Source organism: Podarcis liolepis (assembly GCF_965112155.1).
Source record: "Podarcis liolepis genome assembly, chromosome: 3".
Taxonomy (NCBI): domain Eukaryota; kingdom Metazoa; phylum Chordata; class Lepidosauria; order Squamata; family Lacertidae; genus Podarcis; species Podarcis liolepis.
Window position 1 is genome coordinate 20907954 of NC_139557.1, and position 18231 is coordinate 20926184.

General features: G+C 40.7%; 1 protein-coding gene and 1 long non-coding RNA gene across 3 annotated transcripts; one reads left to right on the forward strand and one right to left on the reverse strand.

Annotated features, from left to right (window-relative positions):
• Window positions 1-253: 253 nt before the first annotated feature.
• Window positions 254-18095, forward strand: LOC310703292 (uncharacterized protein). The gene is made up of 24 exons (XM_083495559.1): window positions 254-416; window positions 1672-1766; window positions 1860-1927; window positions 2046-2138; window positions 3107-3234; window positions 5625-5771; window positions 6198-6269; window positions 7370-7537; window positions 7633-7729; window positions 8233-8450; window positions 9480-9633; window positions 10667-10875; window positions 11393-11510; window positions 12330-12535; window positions 13542-13659; window positions 13992-14158; window positions 14249-14349; window positions 14422-14552; window positions 14675-14725; window positions 14836-15019; window positions 15104-15224; window positions 16386-16479; window positions 16661-16786; window positions 17978-18095. Exons 2-23 carry the CDS (start codon window positions 1738-1740, stop codon window positions 16750-16752), a joined length of 2766 nt encoding a protein of 921 aa, XP_083351685.1. The 5' UTR covers window positions 254-416; window positions 1672-1737; the 3' UTR covers window positions 16753-16786; window positions 17978-18095.
• LOC310703454 lies at window positions 4347-12350 on the reverse strand. 2 transcript variants are annotated; one of them, XR_014524139.1, is made up of 4 exons: window positions 12206-12350; window positions 10111-10147; window positions 5648-5747; window positions 4347-4800 (listed from the first exon to the last, which is right to left on the reverse strand). It is a non-coding gene; the product is annotated as an uncharacterized lncRNA (long non-coding RNA). The 2 variants fall into 2 exon arrangements; XR_014524140.1 differs by lacking the exon at window positions 12206-12350 and having other exon boundaries at window positions 10111-10394.
• Window positions 18096-18231: the final 136 nt, after the last annotated feature.

Below are 18231 nucleotides of genomic sequence, written 5' to 3' on the forward strand. Positions count from 1 at the left end.
AGAAACCCAGATGTTTTAAATTTCCATACAGGGAAAAACACACAAAGTTCTATTGTTTAGGAAAGTGATCACAAACATGAAAGATTAAAAAAAACAAAACACCCAGTGGTTTTGGTGTTGTCGTATTATTATTTTTTTAAAAAAATACCTAATTATATAGCTTCATTTATCTGTACCTTTTCCTCTCTGCAAACACAGGCCTATAAATAGCGTAATTCTACATTAGGGCAAAGGTCCTGAAGCACCTCATTGCAACACGTTAGCATTTGAAATGATACTGCCAGTTCAGAGGGAAATAAACTTGCACAAGGAAGATCTAGGTGGCAAAAAGGTACCCATAAATATCCCAGATCAAAACATGCGTACTGAGAAGGAAAGTTTCCGGCTTCAACAGGAGTAGCCGCTACTCCTGGCAGGTATGCTTAGTAATGCAACATTGCAGTGGGAACTTAAGAATGCAGAATTAAGGTTCATTCAATTTCGTTTACTTCCAAATAAAACTGCAATCCTATGCATGTTTACCTGGGAGTAGGGTTGCCACCTTTGGTCTGGCAAAATACAGGACCGAGTGGGGAGGTTGCAGGGGGTGTTTTAAGAAATAAATAAATCTAGTGCTAAATTGTCTTCAAAGCAATCCATTACATTTTATTGCAGCCTAACGGGATAGCTCCTCTGGAAATTGACACACAGAGAGACACGAATTTGTAAATCTATCCGTGCTTGGCTTAAATACATGACCTTTCAAACACCCTTTTGAACACATGCATTTGGAGCGGATCTCTAACATGGAAGAGAGAGAAGACCTGAAATACAAGACAAAACTGTATCAATAGTACAGGACATTACATTTTACATTGAAACACGGGACAATCCTGTATTATGCAGGACAGGTGGCAACAAGTTCAGTTGAAATCAGTTGGACTTACTTCAGAGTAAATATGAAGCAGTCAGGCTGGTTAGGACTGCAGTTTGCAGCTTCGTGTGTTTATTGGGAAGCAAATCCTATTAACAAATCAGAAATGTGATAGCACAGGGGAATGGCAAAGTTAGGCTAAGCCACATGGCTGGAGGCTGCAGCTGACCACTTCTCTGAAGAATGATTAGCTTTTAAACTGCTGATCATCGGAAACCAGCCACACACTAGCCCAGTGGCGGCCAAACTCGGCCCTCCAGGTGTTTTGGGACTACAACTCCCATCATCCCTAGCTAACAGGACCAGTGGTCAGGGATGATGGGAATTGTAGTCCCAAAACATCTGGAGGGCTGAGTTTAGCCACCACTGCACTAACCCAAAATATTTTGTCCTGTACCTTTAACAATGGGGACTTAGCAGGTGGCTTTTTCTGTGGCAAGGAAGGGAAAGTGTTGGGGACAGCTATCAGAATCGCAGGGGTGAGGCAGCCTCAATAATCATCCCAGATCTTGAATAGATTTACTCAAAAGTAAATCTCATTGAGTTCAATTGATTTTAGGTCCCAGGTTTTGCTCCAAAAGGCTCCCATGGGATTGCATACAGATCGACATCACCCCTTCTGGTGATTAACAATTGCTGCTAGAGCACCTGCCCCTAATTTAGTGAAATTGTGGGACAGTTTTTCTTTATAAAGGGGACGCAATTGGATTCCACCATTTAGAATATGTCTGTTTCGTTTGTGGTCTGTGTTGTGTCAGTGAGGAGCTATCCTATAAAAAGAACTGGATGAACTTCGACTATTTGGACTACACTCCTTTGGAAACATGAAGAAGGCAGAAAAACTGCTTTGCAGGTAAAGTGCTTTGAGAGAGAGCTCCTCCTCTCACACTTACTCAGTTTTGTCTGATCTATTTACATGGTTAATTCCTCTCTCTCTTGTTTATAGAATATTACTGCTGTTTCTCTGGTTCCAGTCTGGAGTAGGGAGGAATGGACCAGCATTTGCTCCTCCAGGTTGGATAAAAGACTCAGTTGCTTCCTGCCCTCTAGGGGAACTCTAAAAATTGTGTATCTTCGTGTTGTGTGATTACTGTATTATTATTGTAACTGTAAAACCTTTAATCCCTTTTAGGTTTTATAGAGAGCACCTGTTCCTCCAGTATGTTTTGGGTGAAGCTGGATAAGTCCTTTCTTCAGGACAAATTCTTCACAGTAGAAATAATTGGTGAGCTGTAATCCATGGGGAAAGATAAAGAGGGTATCACTTCATGCTTGCAGCCTTACTCCTATGTGTGTTCCTTTGGGAGTATCATTCAATTATATCAGGGTTTCCCTAACTTGTTTTTTTGGACTACAACTCCCATCATCCCTAGATAGCAGGACCAGTGGTCAAGGATGATGGGATTTGTAGTCCAAAAACAACTGGGGGCTCAAGCTTGGGGAAACCCTAGATTCTATCAATGGGGCTTACTTGGAAGCAAGTGTGACCCAATTAAGCTGTTTACAAGAGGACGTAGGTTTTTCTCAGTGAGAATTCAGTAGCTCTAACCTGAAAAGTTCATTTACCATCTATATTTACATGTATTCCTTGAGTTTCTTGCAGACAGAGCTCTAATAAATTACTGGGGGAAGCCATGAAGTAATAAGTTTCTGAAGGGGAAATGTTTAATGGCCAGATTGGGTTCCTGGGTGACCTTGATTGCGAAAAACTTCATACTGTGGGTAGGAAGACTGAACTGAAAACTACAAGCCCTTCAGTTGCATTAAAATAACACTTGAGCAAGTGTTTAAAGGATGGGTGTGTCTGTCTGTTAACCAAGTTTGTTAGTGTCCATCTTCATCAGATACTTTTCCTTGAAAGCGAAAGGGATGGATTCATAATCCCATTTCCAAAACCTGCTTATTCAAGCCTTGCAATGACAAAAGTATGCTAAATTGAAATTATAATCTGTCTTAAACCAATACCTTCTTTTTTAAAACAAACACACACACACACACACACACACAACCCAGAGGACATGCGCCATGAACACTGCATTTGAAGGCTATTTTTAGCAATTAACTATGTTGTTGGGATAAACAGTTGGCTCCAAACTCCACTGAAAATCTCTAAAGATGGTAGCACATTCTTAATTGTGATGGCTTGTTTGACCAGAATAAACTAGCAGCTAACACTGTTGTGTGTGTCTCTAGATCCCTCTGGTGTCTCGGTTCTGCTTGACGAGGAGCTAGAAGCTCGCTGTGGCTATGTCCTGTCAAATGATGTGTGGGGTAATACCATATTCCGGGCTTCTTTTCTTGGCTGTCATGTTATAAATGAGGTGAGGCCAACTAATGCTCTGATTCTATACTCTCAATATCAGCAGTGCAGGAAAGGTTAATGTGCAGTATTACTGTTCGGTGCACCCTACCAGAATGAAACAAAACATTTGATCTGTGAAACTTCTGAGAATTGTGGCGGGGACTCCTGACTTTGAAAGCTCCCCTCATTCAGTCTAATCTTTGGTTTTACATTGAGGTAGCTGCTTTTGAGTCTTGCAACGCTAGGATCCCTAGCTCAAAGGAGGCTGGATGTAGAGAAAGGGAAGCAGAGGCTGGATTTGATTTTCCAGAGATGCTGGATTTCCCCTTACTCAACTGGGGACCTTCTGGATGAACACTGAGTATTTATCTTGATTTATTTGAACAAAGTTTGCATGTAAGCTTAGACATAATTCAGCAGTGCATTCATCCTGATTTGCCTGTAGAGTGTTCTTCTTGTTACTTATTTGTTCATCTGACTTTCTTCAATGCATTCCTATGTCCCTTCCTGACTTCAGAAAGCCTGCTTAAATTTATTTTTTGCTGCACTAGTTACAGAACACTCTAAAGGTAAAGGGACCCCTGACCATTAGGTCCAGTCGTGGCCAACTCTGGGGTTGTGGCACTCATCTTGCTTAATTGCCCGAGGGAGCCGGCATACAGCTTCCGGGTCATGTGGCCAGCATGACTAAGCCACTTCTGGCAAACCAGAGCAGCACACGGAAACGCTGTTTACCTTCCTGCCAGAGCGGTACCTATTTATCTACTTGCACTTTGACGTGCTTTTGAACTGCTAGGTTGGCAGGAGCAGGGACTGAGCAACGGGAGCTCACCCCATCGCGGGGATTCGAACCGCCGACCTTCTGATCGGCAAGTCCTAGGCTCTGTGGTTTAACCCACAGCACCACCTGCGTCCCTATCCCCCCAAACATTACAGTCACTAAGTAATGAGTACACCACCTGTGCTTTTTTCCTCCTTTTCGCCTGCCCTCTGTGTACGTATTATGCTAAAAAATACCAGATGCACTTCCAGGCTTCCACACTTTGCAAAGATCTCTCACACATTTGAGGAGATGCTGACACAGGAGTGCAACATCATATCCCATTGCAAAGAAAGTGGATACTGTACCTTGCAATAAATTAGCAATGGTGCTCTTGCAAAACAAATCTGCTCCCCCATGCAAAAAATAATGATAAAATATTTTAGTTTATTGAGGCAAGAAAAGTGACAGAAAACTACCGTGGAATGTGCAGGATAACAGCCACGCTTTATAATCTCCATGCAGTTGCTCAAATATTTTTTATCCGGAAGACACCCAGTTTTGGATCACACAATGACAAATGTCATGAGATGGGCAAGAGTCTTTCTCTTCCTGGATACCCAGGGAAGCAACTAGTACTGAGAGACAACATGATTGCTATCTTTGTGGATACCAGTCCTCCACACTTCCTATAGATAAATCCAGCTGGTAATTTTGAAGTTGCATGTGCAGAAAAGCAGAATAAATCATTCTTCTTTTCATACAATTTAGTGCTGGGCCCAATGTTGACAAAATGGAGCCATTCAAACAGGTGAGGAAAATCAGCTGAAAATGAAAAGAGAAAAAAATCAGGCAAAATAAACCTAAAGAGGGGTACTCCCAAACCATGAGGACTAAGTGAGCTCAGCAAACATATAATTTTGAAAAGGGAGAAGTGTGAAGAGAGATATGAAATGGAATATCCAGGAAAAGAGCCATCAATGATGTGCTTGACTACTGAATAGGAACACTCCATACTTCAGGATTTTGTAACAAGGAACTATTTGTTATAGGTGTTCTGCTGCCCAAGCATGCTAACCCACACACATTTGTGTTTTGACTGTCAAGAGAAATGTGTGATGGGGGAAGCTGGGACTATTATTTATTCATACATACATACATACATACATACATACATACCCTGCCCATCTGACTGGGTTTCCCCAGGCACTCTGGGCGGCTTCCAACAAAATATTAAAAATACAATAAAACGTCAGACATTTTAAAAATATCCTAATGAAAGGCCATAGATGTGGAGGCAATGAGAAAACAACTCTGGCTAGCATTAAATTAAGTTATTTTAAGGAACCAGCTATGTCAGATTCTCTGTGAAAAGCTCTGGGTTGGGTTTTGCAAGAGAACAGCAGAAGCAGCAGCAGAATCTGCCCCAAGTGATGCTCAGTGACAAAATCTATAGAAGCTCAGTGTTCTCCTCAGATATTATCTCCTCCTTGAAGATGTAAACTACAATGGCACAACTGATAGTAAATGCAGCAAACTTGTATAGATCATCACTCTGGCTTTATTAAGCACTTTGGTGGGGGGGGGAATGCATCTCTGTCACTAAATTCAGTGTTTTCTTCCCAAACCAATATCCCAAATGATTGCAGATGGATGAAAAGTTCTCTCTTACTTTAAACATCAGAGTGTCATTATTCCAAGACCTGAGGGCAGCTACAAACTACCAACACCCTATGCGCTGCTCCTACCCCACATGGGCTCCAAGGGAAATTCTGTGTGAAGAGAATTACATGGAGGTAAGAAATGGTTTGATATGCTTCATAAGAATGAGTTGGTATAAAAATGATAAGAATATAAGAGCATTTAGCTAAAAGATTATCAAAATAAGACAAAAATTAAGCAGAAGTAGCAAATATTTAAAGAAGCAGAAAGGGAAATTGAGGAAAGTCACAGGGTAAGGGGAATTTTCTTTTCTTTTCTCTTATATGATAAATGTGTTGAATATTAAATTGTAAAATCTAATTAAAAAATTATACATATATATAAAAAGAATGAATTGTGCTACCAATGATCCTGCCATGTACAGGATGTGAGCAGCCTTCCTCCTTTGCACAACAAATAAAAACATTGGAAACTTAAGTTCTCTAAAATAAGGAAACTGAACAAATCTGGACCTCATAACCTGTTGAACATTCTATAAATAAGTATAATCTCATTTCAAGGTATCAGTGAAAACCGATGTCCCTGTGATTTCGGATTATGAGACTGCAGAATGGATGTCTGCATTGCCTGAGGTAAGAGGGGGAAAGTATATGATATGCTGGTTTTTGTAAGTTTTATTACCTACCTTTCATGGTAAGAAACACTCTAGAGTTGACTTATGGCAATTCAAAAACAGAAAAACTTAAATTTAAATCCAATGAAATATCAGTTGAAATCTCTCTGCCCCTTTCTCCCTCTGAAAGAAATGGTTTGGAATAAGCTCTCCATCCTATGTATATACAGTAGTACCTTGGGTTACATACACTTCAGGTTACATACGCTTCAGGTTACAGACTCCGCTAACCCAGAAATAGTACCTCGGCTTAAGAACTTTGCTTCAGGATGAGAACAGAAATCGTGCCCCAGCGACGCAGCAGCAGCAGGAGGCCCTATTAGCTAAAGTGGTGCTTCAGGTTAAGAATAGTTTCAGCTTAAGAACGGACCTCCGGAACGAATTAAGTACTTAACCCGAGGTACCACTGTATAATAGAATGCAGAGCCAAGTGCAGTCATTATTTCTGGTCCACCAAAGGAACTTGAAGTAGTGGTTTTGGATTTTTTAATTTATTAAAAAGGGAAGGGGAGTTGTTAAAACTTCATCCTCACAACAGTAAGGTAAGTTAGACTGAGATAGAATTACTGGTTCAAAGTCACCTAGTGAGGTAGCAGGAATTCAAACCCAAGTTTCACTGGGCAACATGTAGTATTTTGTCTGCTACGACAAATCGCATCAATTCTGGTCATGGCATAGTTTCTCCAAAACCTCAAAGTGCCCACTGAGAGGAATATCTCCATTCTGCATGGTGGATCTGCAGCCATAACTAGATAGCAGCCCCCCTTTTATGTTCCTAGCTTACAAAAATCTACGGCACTTCAAACCCACTGACAAAAAAGTACCCATCACACTTTACTAATATAGAAATAGTTGGGTATTCCTCTGGAATATATCTAGTTCATGAATGCCGGTGGATTTTATGGCTGGTTGAAGATTTGTACTGAAGTCTAGACCTTGCATAACATTCTTTAAAAGCTTGTAATGAAATTGAAAAATTGCTCATTTTTGTTCTGAAGCTTAAGCCGCTTGAAAATGCTTATCAGCCTAATACACTCCCCCCCCCCTTTTTTTTTTTAGGCACGAAAAGTTCTGTATCAGATATGGCAGCTGATATTCTATTCTCCTTCGGGGAGAAAGAAAACATTGGTGAGTGACGCTGACAAGCTTGGCTACAGTTTCAATAATACGCTGTCGAGAGTGTTCCTCAGGTCTCCCTACTCCACAAATGAAACAGAACATTCAGTGGTGAGTTAATCCTCCTAGGAAGAAGATGGCATTGCTCAGATAGGTCTCATATTCCAGCTGGACTAATAAAACTTTACCAAATGTTTTTTCAATAGGCTAATGGGGTCACTATGAGCACAATCAGCTCCACTTCCATGTACAGACAAAGATGGCTGCTTCTGTTGATTGACACCACAGTGTCATGCCCAGTTGGTGAGTACCTCCCTTCCCTTTCCCTAAAAAAGCATAGTTCATTCCTACAATCCAATGTGACCTGATCCTTTCTGGGAAACTGTTTCCTTTATGACCCTTTTCATGAAGTCCCATGACACCTGGTCAAATGCCTTTTCCGCATCTCTTGATATTAAAGCAGCCTTTTTGTCTGAGCTTTCTTCTTGGTGTTCTAGTAAATCTATTACATTCCTCATGTTGCTGTGTATGTATCTACCTGGCAGAAAGCCAGTTTTCTGGGAAACTGTTACATGAATGTTAATACAAGCCAGGACCTACAGCAACTTGAGTTGTATGCCTACTGTGTTCATAAATAATAATAATAATAATAATAATGCATGTATTAGTACTAGGTCTTAAAATAAGATTTGGCCAGTATGTGCATGGGTGGTGTTACAAGGTGATTCACAAACATTAAAATGTTACCTCCTGGTGATCTTGCCTGTTTTTTGTCAAGCACTGATCTGAGTCTTACTAATCGGTAGATGGTACCAGCTTTACGGATGTTGCCATAGTATGGACTGTGCCAAGTATGGTCCCCCGATTGGTCCTTCAAGAACCCGCCTTTACATCCCATAATATATCAATGGCAGTCGATGGGCAAAGAATAGAGAATCCTGAACATTTCGGTTATACGCTGGATCGTAACAACACACACATTGTAACTACTATCCCAATTGGAGCGTCTGGGGGCAGGTTAAAGGTAAATGTGATTTTAATAAAATCAAACAATATGGAAGCAGACTCAAGTTGGTATACCCAAAAAAAAATGCAAAGGAAGTTTCCATTAATTCAGTCAGCTGTTAGATCAGCACTGCAGCAAAGCAAAACCCAACTACTTATTTCCTTTGCATATAGATATTGCAATCAACCCAGCTGGCATAGGGTAGGCCTGTCTCCTGACTTGTTCTGCATATGTAGGTGAACTCTGAGGCCTCATGATATGGGTTTACAAACTAGAAAACTGTATAAACTCGCCCCATGAAACTTCTGCTTATGTACAACACTGTGACCTGCCTTTTGGGTCTCTGAAGGAATGAGGTCACTAAAACCTTGCGACAGAAAGATTAGTGTGTTCATGTTGACTTCATATTGCCATTGAAGTGTTATGAAGCCTTAGATGGTTGAAATCATCATACCTGAGAAATCAAATAAGGGTGACATGAGTCCTCTTAAATATATCTATGCACCAAATCAGATTTTTATAAAGGTGTGTAAAGACATTCTTGATGGCTGCTTTTTAACTCTGGAGTGCCCTTCCTCTAGAGTTTTCTGAGCCTGCCTTCAGAAAGCAGTGTGATGTACGGTATTTCTATTCAGAATAGCTTTTGACAGTATCATGTACTGTCAATCTATCTAGAACCCTCTGGATGGGGCAAGCTTTGAAGTCAATAAATATAAAGTGTTAAACTTCTGTTATTCGGGACAATGATAGATGCATTTAAGCACTGCAGAACAGAATGTGGGAAGATACAAACCCTGTATGTTTTGAGTTCAGGGGCATATAACTACTTAACTGTACAGGTGGTTTTCACTGCTGTTCGTCTAAATCAGGCATGGCCTAACTTAGCCCTCCAGATGATTTTGGACTACAGTTTCCATCATTCCTGACCACTGGTCCTGTTAACTAGGGATAATGGGAGTTGTAGTCCCAAAACATCTGGAGGGTCAAGTTTGGCCATGCCCGGTCTAAATGAATCTACTTTCCTTAACACTTTTTTCCCTCTTGTAGAGCACTGTATCCAATGGTGTCTATGGGGCAGTATATAGCATTGACTTATTATTGGAGCATACCTGGACAGATACAGATTGGCACTTGACCAAGTACACTGTGATTAAGCAAATCACCACACCCTTCATGCCTAGAATACCAAGAGTAGTCAATAGTAAGTGGGGCTAAGATGCATCTACTTTTCAGTTATATGTAAAACATAGGATTGCTGCTGGGTCGTTGTACAAAGCTGTGCCTTATTGATAAAGTATTTTGTTTTTGTTTTTTTATTAAGAGATGAATGTACTTTCATTAGTTCCTCTGCTGGGGTTTTTTTTTAAATAAAATCTTAATTTACCATTTGGGATCTAATCCCCTAGTCCTGGGTCCTAATATTAACTCAAAGATGGTATGTGGAAGCATGTAAATGCATGGCTTGTAGCTTTTTTGTCTCAAAGGTGAAGAAAACAATTCTGCGGTAAAGGGTCTTGTTGGAGGGAGAAGACTAAGATCCCAATTTCTTATTGAACAAGTTTATTTTGTAGGTTCCTTTGCAAAATAGATCCAACAACACATGGGCAGAATATAGATCCTTAAAGAAGACCCTTTCTTCTGCATGGAAAGATTTTGGGAGTCAGTTTACTAAACCTACCAGTTATTACCTGTGGATACCAGTTGACTTCCATCATCTAGTTACAAAAAACATGTAGATCAGTTTACAGAAACTTGAATTCTCTCTCCCCACGCCCCCAGTCACATTCTTAAATGAGAGTAAACTAGTGGTAAATTCTCCTGAGAGTTTATTTTCAAAGTGGAGACCACAGGAAACAAACTGTGTTCTAATATTCTAGTTGCAGGTAGGTAGCTGTGTTGGTCTGCCATAGTCGAAACAAAATTTAAAAAATCCTTCCAGTAGCACCTTAGAGACAAACTGTTATTGGTATGAGCTTTCATGTGCATGTATCTGAAGAAGTGTGCATGCACACGAAAGCTCATACCAATAACAAACTTATTTGGTCTCTAAGGTGCTACTGGAAGGAGTTTTTTTATAGTGTTCTAATGCACTGTTCTTAAAACTTTTGAGTCCTCGGATATTCTTGGACCAAAATTCCCATGATCTCCAACAAACACCTGGGTGCCTTAGGCTGAAGAACACTGTTCTAATTTTCATGCCTTCCCAGTGACAAAATGCTTTTGTCTTAACACAGACACTGTTCCAGAAACACGACTCTTTGATGTAACCTTGGGGGTCTTCCTTCATGATGTCATTCTGGTAGCACTTAAAATAGGAGAGGAACAGCTATCCCGTAAGGAAGCACAGCAAAGGGGTTACAAGATCTCTGACATTCACTTCCCCAATGGAACAATAGGCTTTCAACTGGTAGTACCTTTTGACGATCCCAACATCTTAAGAGAGGTAAGGCAGCTAGGCATGATATCTCACTGGGGCAAGCATTGTACACACACAATGGTTGAGCTACTGGTAGGTTGGATACAAAAGCTATCTGAGTCTCCTTATGCATGTATTTTCTTGATCCCGGAATTAGACACTAACTCTAACCATACTAATGTGCATATAATTAACTTGATCTTGTCAAATATGCATGTGTTTCCCTGCATTGACCACTCAAAGTATTGAGAGTATTGGGAAACTTTTGCCTCAATAAGTTTGATCTTGTGCTTTCTAGCATCTTATGGTAAAATATTGTTGGGAAGTGGTGTTGAAAGCTAATATGAAGGTACATGTGGGAGAAGTTCATACCTAGGATATGGTGGTGGGGAGAAAAACATCTGTGCAGCACTAGAGATCTTTCTATTGTCATCCTTCCAAATTGATTTTGGCATAATGTGACTATTGCCCTGAAAATCCGTTCTGATTAAGCTAATGCAGTCAAATTCTCTCTCTTCATGGGTTTTATAAAACTTGTTTAAAGTATGTGAACAAAAATGAAACCAAGTATCACCTTCATGTGAACTACACTCTGAATGTGGGACCTCAGCTGAAGTTGTATCACCACCCTGCCGACATAGAATGCATAATTGCAGATGTTGGTAAGTTGTTTTGTCTAAACTGACAAAGTTATAAGTCCTGAATGGCTTGTTTAAGTTGCATGCACGATAGCTAGACAATTCCTATTGTATCCTCTAGAAATATAAACCACTGGGAGCAATGAAATCTGTGTGAAACTGAGTAGATGAGCCAGTAAACTGTCTGGATAGATTTTCTTTCTTTGTTTTTTAAGAGTTTAAAACTCTCATAGCATGTCCTAAAGAGGTCTCGTTATCCAAAGGAGAGGCAAATATTTGCAATACGTAACCCCAAACTGTATGATAGCAGTCTTCTTTAGGGCTCTGGGTTCCACCATCAATGCTAATTTGAAACAAAGAATCTACTTCTACTTTTACTTTTCTTTTCTCTCACTCCATGACTCCTCCATTTTTATTTTTATATACATTATTTAATCACATTTTTTAAAGTGTAAACCATCTAGGGCACAACCCAAATTTGACTATGTACCACCAGTTGGAAGACCAAGTATGCAGATAAACTGTGGGAAATCTGTGGCCTTCCAGATGTTGAGGGACTTCAACTCTATTGGCCATGCTGGCTGGGGCCAAAGGGAGTTAGGGGTCCCAACAACATCTGAAAGACACCAGGTTACCCATCCCTGATATTGATACTCTTTATATTTGCAACCAAATGGAGAACAGTTACCCAACAGAGAAGCAGTTTCTGGTGTCCCTACCTGTCAGGCAATTCAATGTTAAGCCACTTCTGTCAGAAGCCTCATGAGATGCTATATTTTCATATAGCTTTTTTCAAAAAACAACAACAACATTCACTTAGCAACTTTCTTTTTTCCTTTACAGAACTACCAGAAGGCATTGGGTACTGCGACAAAGAGAACATGTATTTAGCTGTTCCGATTGCAGGCCTATACAAATACTGGAGCCTATATATAGGCAGTAAGCCACTAACTCAAGCCACTGCCCTCGCAGATGGGTATTTTGTTACTACAAATGATACTCATCTAATATTGCAAGTGCCTCTCTTTGCTGTTGGGATTATTTATGAGGTATACAACATGAAGGCCTTGGTTCCTAAAGCTTCCTTATCTTACTTGATGGGGAAAGCAGTGATATAACTAATGTGATTTTCTAGGGATGGGGAGCCAGCAAAACTCCAGATGTGGCAAGTTCTATCAGACCCCAACTAGCAGGGTTAATAGAGATGATAGGGAGCTGTAATCCAAAATCACCTGAAAGTCCACAGGTTCCCCATAGGTTTTTCTTCTGCAAGGATATGTGTCGAAGTATGGATGCCAAGGGAGGGTGGACCGTGCCTCAGATGATAGGGGTGGGCCATGCACAGGTTCTAGGTATGGAGAAAGGGGTATTCACAGGACTGTGTAAGCTAGGGCGATTATCCTTTCAAAGCAATCCTAGCTGATTAGTGTGGCGTTTGTACGGAGCCCCCGGTTGTCTCATGGACTATTGACCCATACACCACTAATCTGCTGCCACAAACCAGGTCCTCCCTGGTAAATCACTTAGCCTCAGTCAGGTCCTCAAGTTAACAAAGAAGAGTGTAGTTTATTGCAGACACAAACAAACTTTAACTGCATTCCAAATGTTGTTACTCTTTACCTTTTTAGTCTTTTCATCCTGCCTCTATCTCTTCTACCTCCCCTCAAACAAGAACCCACTGCACTAACTGTCTATTTCCAACTGCCTGCCATCTTCTTTTCCAACTGCCTTTCCCAACCAACCAACCCACTAAAACCAACCTACTACCCACCAACAACTAACTCAAACCTCAGGCTCAGCCCATTTATAATCAAGTAGGCTCCGCCTCCGACTTTCCTATTGGTCTACATTTTAACCCTTTCTCTCCCCCCCCCATACAGACATTTTCTAAACGAACAGGCAAACGCCACAGTTAGTCATATGGGTTTTAACTGATGATGGGCTTTTAATTTATTTTGGTTGATGAGATGATGGCTCGAATGCATAATTTTTAACTAATGCTAGAACATATAAATGAAGTTATCCTTATAGATACATTTCTTATCATGTTTAAAGGAAGTGTCATTTGAGAGAATTCGAGCCAGGTTTGATCTTCTTCTGAAGAAAACAAGCACTATGGAGACTTTGGATATCTTCTCTGTTAGATGCAATTTTCACTCTTCACAATTCATAGGTGAGCTATATTCCAGTCCAGTTTATCACTAAAACAATGTGGAGATGTCTTATGATCTTTTTTTAAAAAAGTTTTTTATTTATACTTTTCAAATTTATACATTTCACATTCCAAAATTTGACTTTCTTGCAGTTCCCTAAATTTATTTTTTAGTATCTTCTGGAGATCCAAATTCATTTAACTTGTTCATTTAATTATGTACTGTAAATATATACTCTCATAAAAGTGCAGGTTATTACAATAATCCTGCTAATGTTTTTATCTGTTTACAATTTATCTGTAAATATTCAATGATTCTTATGATCTGGTTTATTGTCATGGGCTTTTCTTAGTGTGCTACCCTAATGGAACAGTAACCGTCTCTGCTCTCATGAAGACTGTGCCATCCATTGACATGGGCAAAACTAGGCTGAAGGACAGCACCTGTAGGCCTAAGGAGTTTACAAAGGAACAAGTCTTCTTCCAGTTTCATGTTTCTACTTGTGGCACTTCACTAAGGGTTAGTCCTTGGGCGAAGGGTGTGGAGAACAGAAGGGGGAAAGTGTGCTCTTTCCGAGCATGATGAACCTGAAATATTTTTTCCCGACAGTTTGAAGGTGATCACCTTATTTATGAAAATGAATTATTATTTGAAAAAGAGACTCTTCCAGCACAGGGACCACCAACTATCACAAGAGATCCAGCATACAGGTAGGAGTTACTTTTTAAAAAAAGATGAAACCAGCACTACTCTAGTATCTAAGAAATGTCCCTCTGTTGCAGGCTGACTATCTTGTGCTACTACCCAATCAAAGAAACACTCATGCAAAGTGCTGTGATCTATGGCTCCTCCTCCTCTTCTAGAACTCTTCCTACTGGCTATGGCACAATGATGACTAGGACAAATGTAGCAGGTAAGCAATCTTGTAAAATGCAAAAACCTGGAAGTATGTAACTTCATTTTGTGTGTGTGTGTGTGTGTGTGTGTGTGTGTGTATGTAAGAGAATAATTATTAAATACTTTCTTCTCCTATAGGCCCTAGAAGAGCAAGGCAAGTTCTACATATCACCTCAAGCATCTTCAAAGGTAACATTTTCCTAAAGGGAGAAGGAGAGCTGTACTAGAACTAAAACTGAATATACCAATTGCTTTAAAAATAATGATCTCCTTCTCTTTATTGCTCTTGCTGTTGGCAGATGAATCTTTCACAGAAACCTATGGGCAGCATTCGGTAGCTCTCAAATACTCAAGGGAACCTGTTTATCTTGAAGTCGAACTAAAAGACGAAGCTCCTGGTGTTGAACTGTTCTTGGATAACTGCTGGATGGCTGGGTCTGAAGAGTTTGGCGCCATTCCCCAATGGAGCATCATTGAAGATGGGCAAGTGGCTCTAAACAACTGTTCTATAACCGTATTAATCAAGCTTCGTGGACTAATAGCTCTTATGTCTCCTCTCTCAAACAGATGCGAGAGCAAAGACAGTGGATCTGTGAGCTTCAGCCCAGTTACTAAAAGTGACAGAGTGAAATATCCCAATCACTTCAAAAGGCTGAGAATACAGATTCAGACTCTTCCTCTGAGAAAGGTACAATCCAAGTGAAACAGACAGGACTAGAAAATATTCATTGTGCAACTTCCATAGTTGAGGCAATCGGTTCAGTTTTACTTGAGCATGACTAATTAAGAAGAAGAAGAGGAAGAGTTTGGATTTGATGTCCCGCTTTATCACTACCCGAGGGAGTCTCAAAGCAGCTAACATTCTCCTTTCCCTTCCTCCCCCACAACAAACACTCTGTGAGGTGAGTGGGGCTGAGAGACTTCAGAGAAGTGTGACTAGCCCAAGGTTGCCCAGCAGCTGCATGTGGAGGAGCGGGGAAGAGAACCCGGTTCACCAGATTACGAGTCTACGCTCTTAACCACTTAATTACGTACTGTGCATTCCCAATCAAATGTCCCACCCCGCATTTTCAAATATATTGGGTGGGAAGTGCATGATAATGTTACCCAGTGAGCAGTACTTAATTTTAGTTTCTTTGGGATTCCATTCTATATGGCAAAAGCCGCTTAAGCCAAACTCCTACTGAAGTTCAGTAAAATCAGAAATGGCACACAAAGGGCCAGTGCAAATGATGTCATGCAGGGGAAACAGAATAAGCAGCCCTAGAGTATTGGCACAAACATCTGACATCATCCCTCTTTGCTAGTGAACATTGATGGGAGGTCTGTGTAGGTCTTTTTCTCTTAAAAGTTCTGAATGGCATAGACCTGGCCTGCACAAGTTGTGATCCATCAGGTCAAATGCAGAGAACTCAATTGTTTTAATGGTTCCCTACCTCCTTGCCTTGGAATGCAAGAGGGGCTGTGTTGGTTAGGCTTGATCGGTGCTTTTATTGAGGACCTTCTCGCACACAAAATGAGTTTTGATGCATCACAGTTACGCAGGACTGCTCTGTACTGTTGTCATCCAAGCACTGGTCAGAAGTGTGTCACTTTTAAGCAACTTTTTAAATGCTGACACTTAGCATATTGCTATTTGAAACAAAAATGTAAAATCCCACTACAACAAAGCTAGCATCTTTTCATAAAGCTGCTTTTTTTTAGTTCAATTAAGGGATCCTCTCCATAGAAATAAGGCTTGTTGAATGAGAGCACTTGGGTACAACATTTTCAGCTGTAGGACTTATTCTTGCAATTTTCTAAGCCCATCTGAAATAAGGGTCCTTTAATTTCTCTCTTTCCCTTCTAGGTATACTTCCACTGTACTGTAAAAGTCAGCACCTGCCTTCATCTGCCTGGTAATGGTCTTCCAGAAGGACAATGTTTACAAGGAAGGAAGCTTGGTAGGTGCACCACTGAAACCTCGGGAGATGCTGGCCATTAACCAGCTGCTGAACTTTTAATATATTGTAAGGTTACTTGACTTATCCCATAATTTCAGTGCAATGTTGTTGTTAAAGAATGGGGGGGGGGGTCACCAGCTCTTTTCAAACTTCCTGGTAAATATGCACCCATTAATTCCAGGAACATTTGACTATACTTGCCATACTTCAGATCAGCGTTCTGAAATCCACGGTTACACAGTGGCTGGACCAGTCTTGGTTAATCACTCCTGAACAAATAAAGTAGTCGGAAACGCAGATATATAAGGTATGTTTGGGGAATTTCAATAAACAATATACAGAAGTTACTTTTTTATATAGAATTGTGCATCTATCAGTATTGCTGATTGCCTGTGGCAATCCAGGGTGCTCCAACTTACCTTACGTAGACCTACCTTGAAATTCTGATTAAACCTGGAACGCTTCTGCATGCAAAGCATAAATTCTACTCAGCTTTAGGCCTCAGCCTTATAGCAAGATGATATACAAGATGCTGTGTATGGAGGACGAAATAATGCCTTCGGTCTTCAAGATCAGTAACTTAGGCCACAATTGGTGCTGCAATACATATGCAGTTAGGTTCTGCTGATGACAAATAGATTTAACCTGTCTGCACTTCAGATTTAAGCATGTCTAATTCTACATGGTGCTGGAAGAGACTCTTGAGAGTCCCATGGACTGCAAGAAGATCAAACCTATCCATTCTTAAGGAAATCAGCCCTGAGTGCTCACTGGAAGGACAGATCCTGAAGCTGAGGCTCCAATACTTTGGCCACCTCATGAGAAGAGAAGACTCCCTGGAAAAGATCCTGATGCTGGGAAAGATGGAGGGCACAAGGAGAAGGGGACGACAGAGGACGAGATGGTTGGACAGTGTTCTCAAAGCTACCAGCATGAGTTTGACCAAACTGTGGGAGGCAGTGGTAGACAGGAGTGCCTGGCGTGCTCTGGTCCATGGGGTCACGAAGAGTCGGACACGACTAAACAACAACAAATTCTACACTGAATTTTGGGCAAAGTATTTCTCCCAGACTCTGAAACCATAAAAATGAACCCCGTGATCACAGACCCGCAAGGCTGGTGTGGAGATGAGGACACTTTGCCTTTCAATTCTGTTCTTGATCCTGCCACAGGCATAGGCAACAGTCCAAGACAATGGCCCACCACCTGGATCCAGAAACCTTTTGACAAATTTAGCAGTTTGATGTAGCCACACCTGCTGAATGAGAAGTTTGACTTTACTTTCACAAGCCGTTGACTGCTGATTATTCTAGTACCAAGGATCTAAAATTTCCTCCTTTCTCCAAAACAAACATACAAACCGAAAACACCTACCTGGTACAAAACCCATGCTTATTTGCTGAATTCTAGGACAAGGGCAAGTCTGTGTGTGGTCCATGTATGTAGTGGGCACCCACATGTGTAAGGGGACAAACTGAAAATTATTTTTCTTTTCCAGATATAGCTACACAACCCTACTTGCTATGGCTGGTCTTTGGATTCAACGGGACTGATTTAAAATGTACATATTGGCTTCCTATGGCAACACTTCATAAATAAAAATCTGGAGGTGCAAATGTGAGTTGATCTTATTTTAGGACTGAATTTGCTACTTCGACAAAAGCATTTTGAATAATTTTGAATTTTGGGGGGAGCCAAGAGGCCTGTGGGGTGCAGTTACAAACCCAAATATTCAGTGCTGGATTGGTGAGG

Coding starts and splice junctions, on each gene's coding strand:
- LOC310703292 (XM_083495559.1), top strand. CDS start 1,738: ATGAAGAAGGCAGAAAAACTGCTTTGCAG. Junction 3,235..5,624: donor GCTGTCATGTTATAAATGAG/GTGAGGCCAACT, acceptor AAATGATTGCAG/ATGGATGAAAAGTTCTCTCT. Junction 5,772..6,197: donor GTGAAGAGAATTACATGGAG/GTAAGAAATGGT, acceptor TCTCATTTCAAG/GTATCAGTGAAAACCGATGT.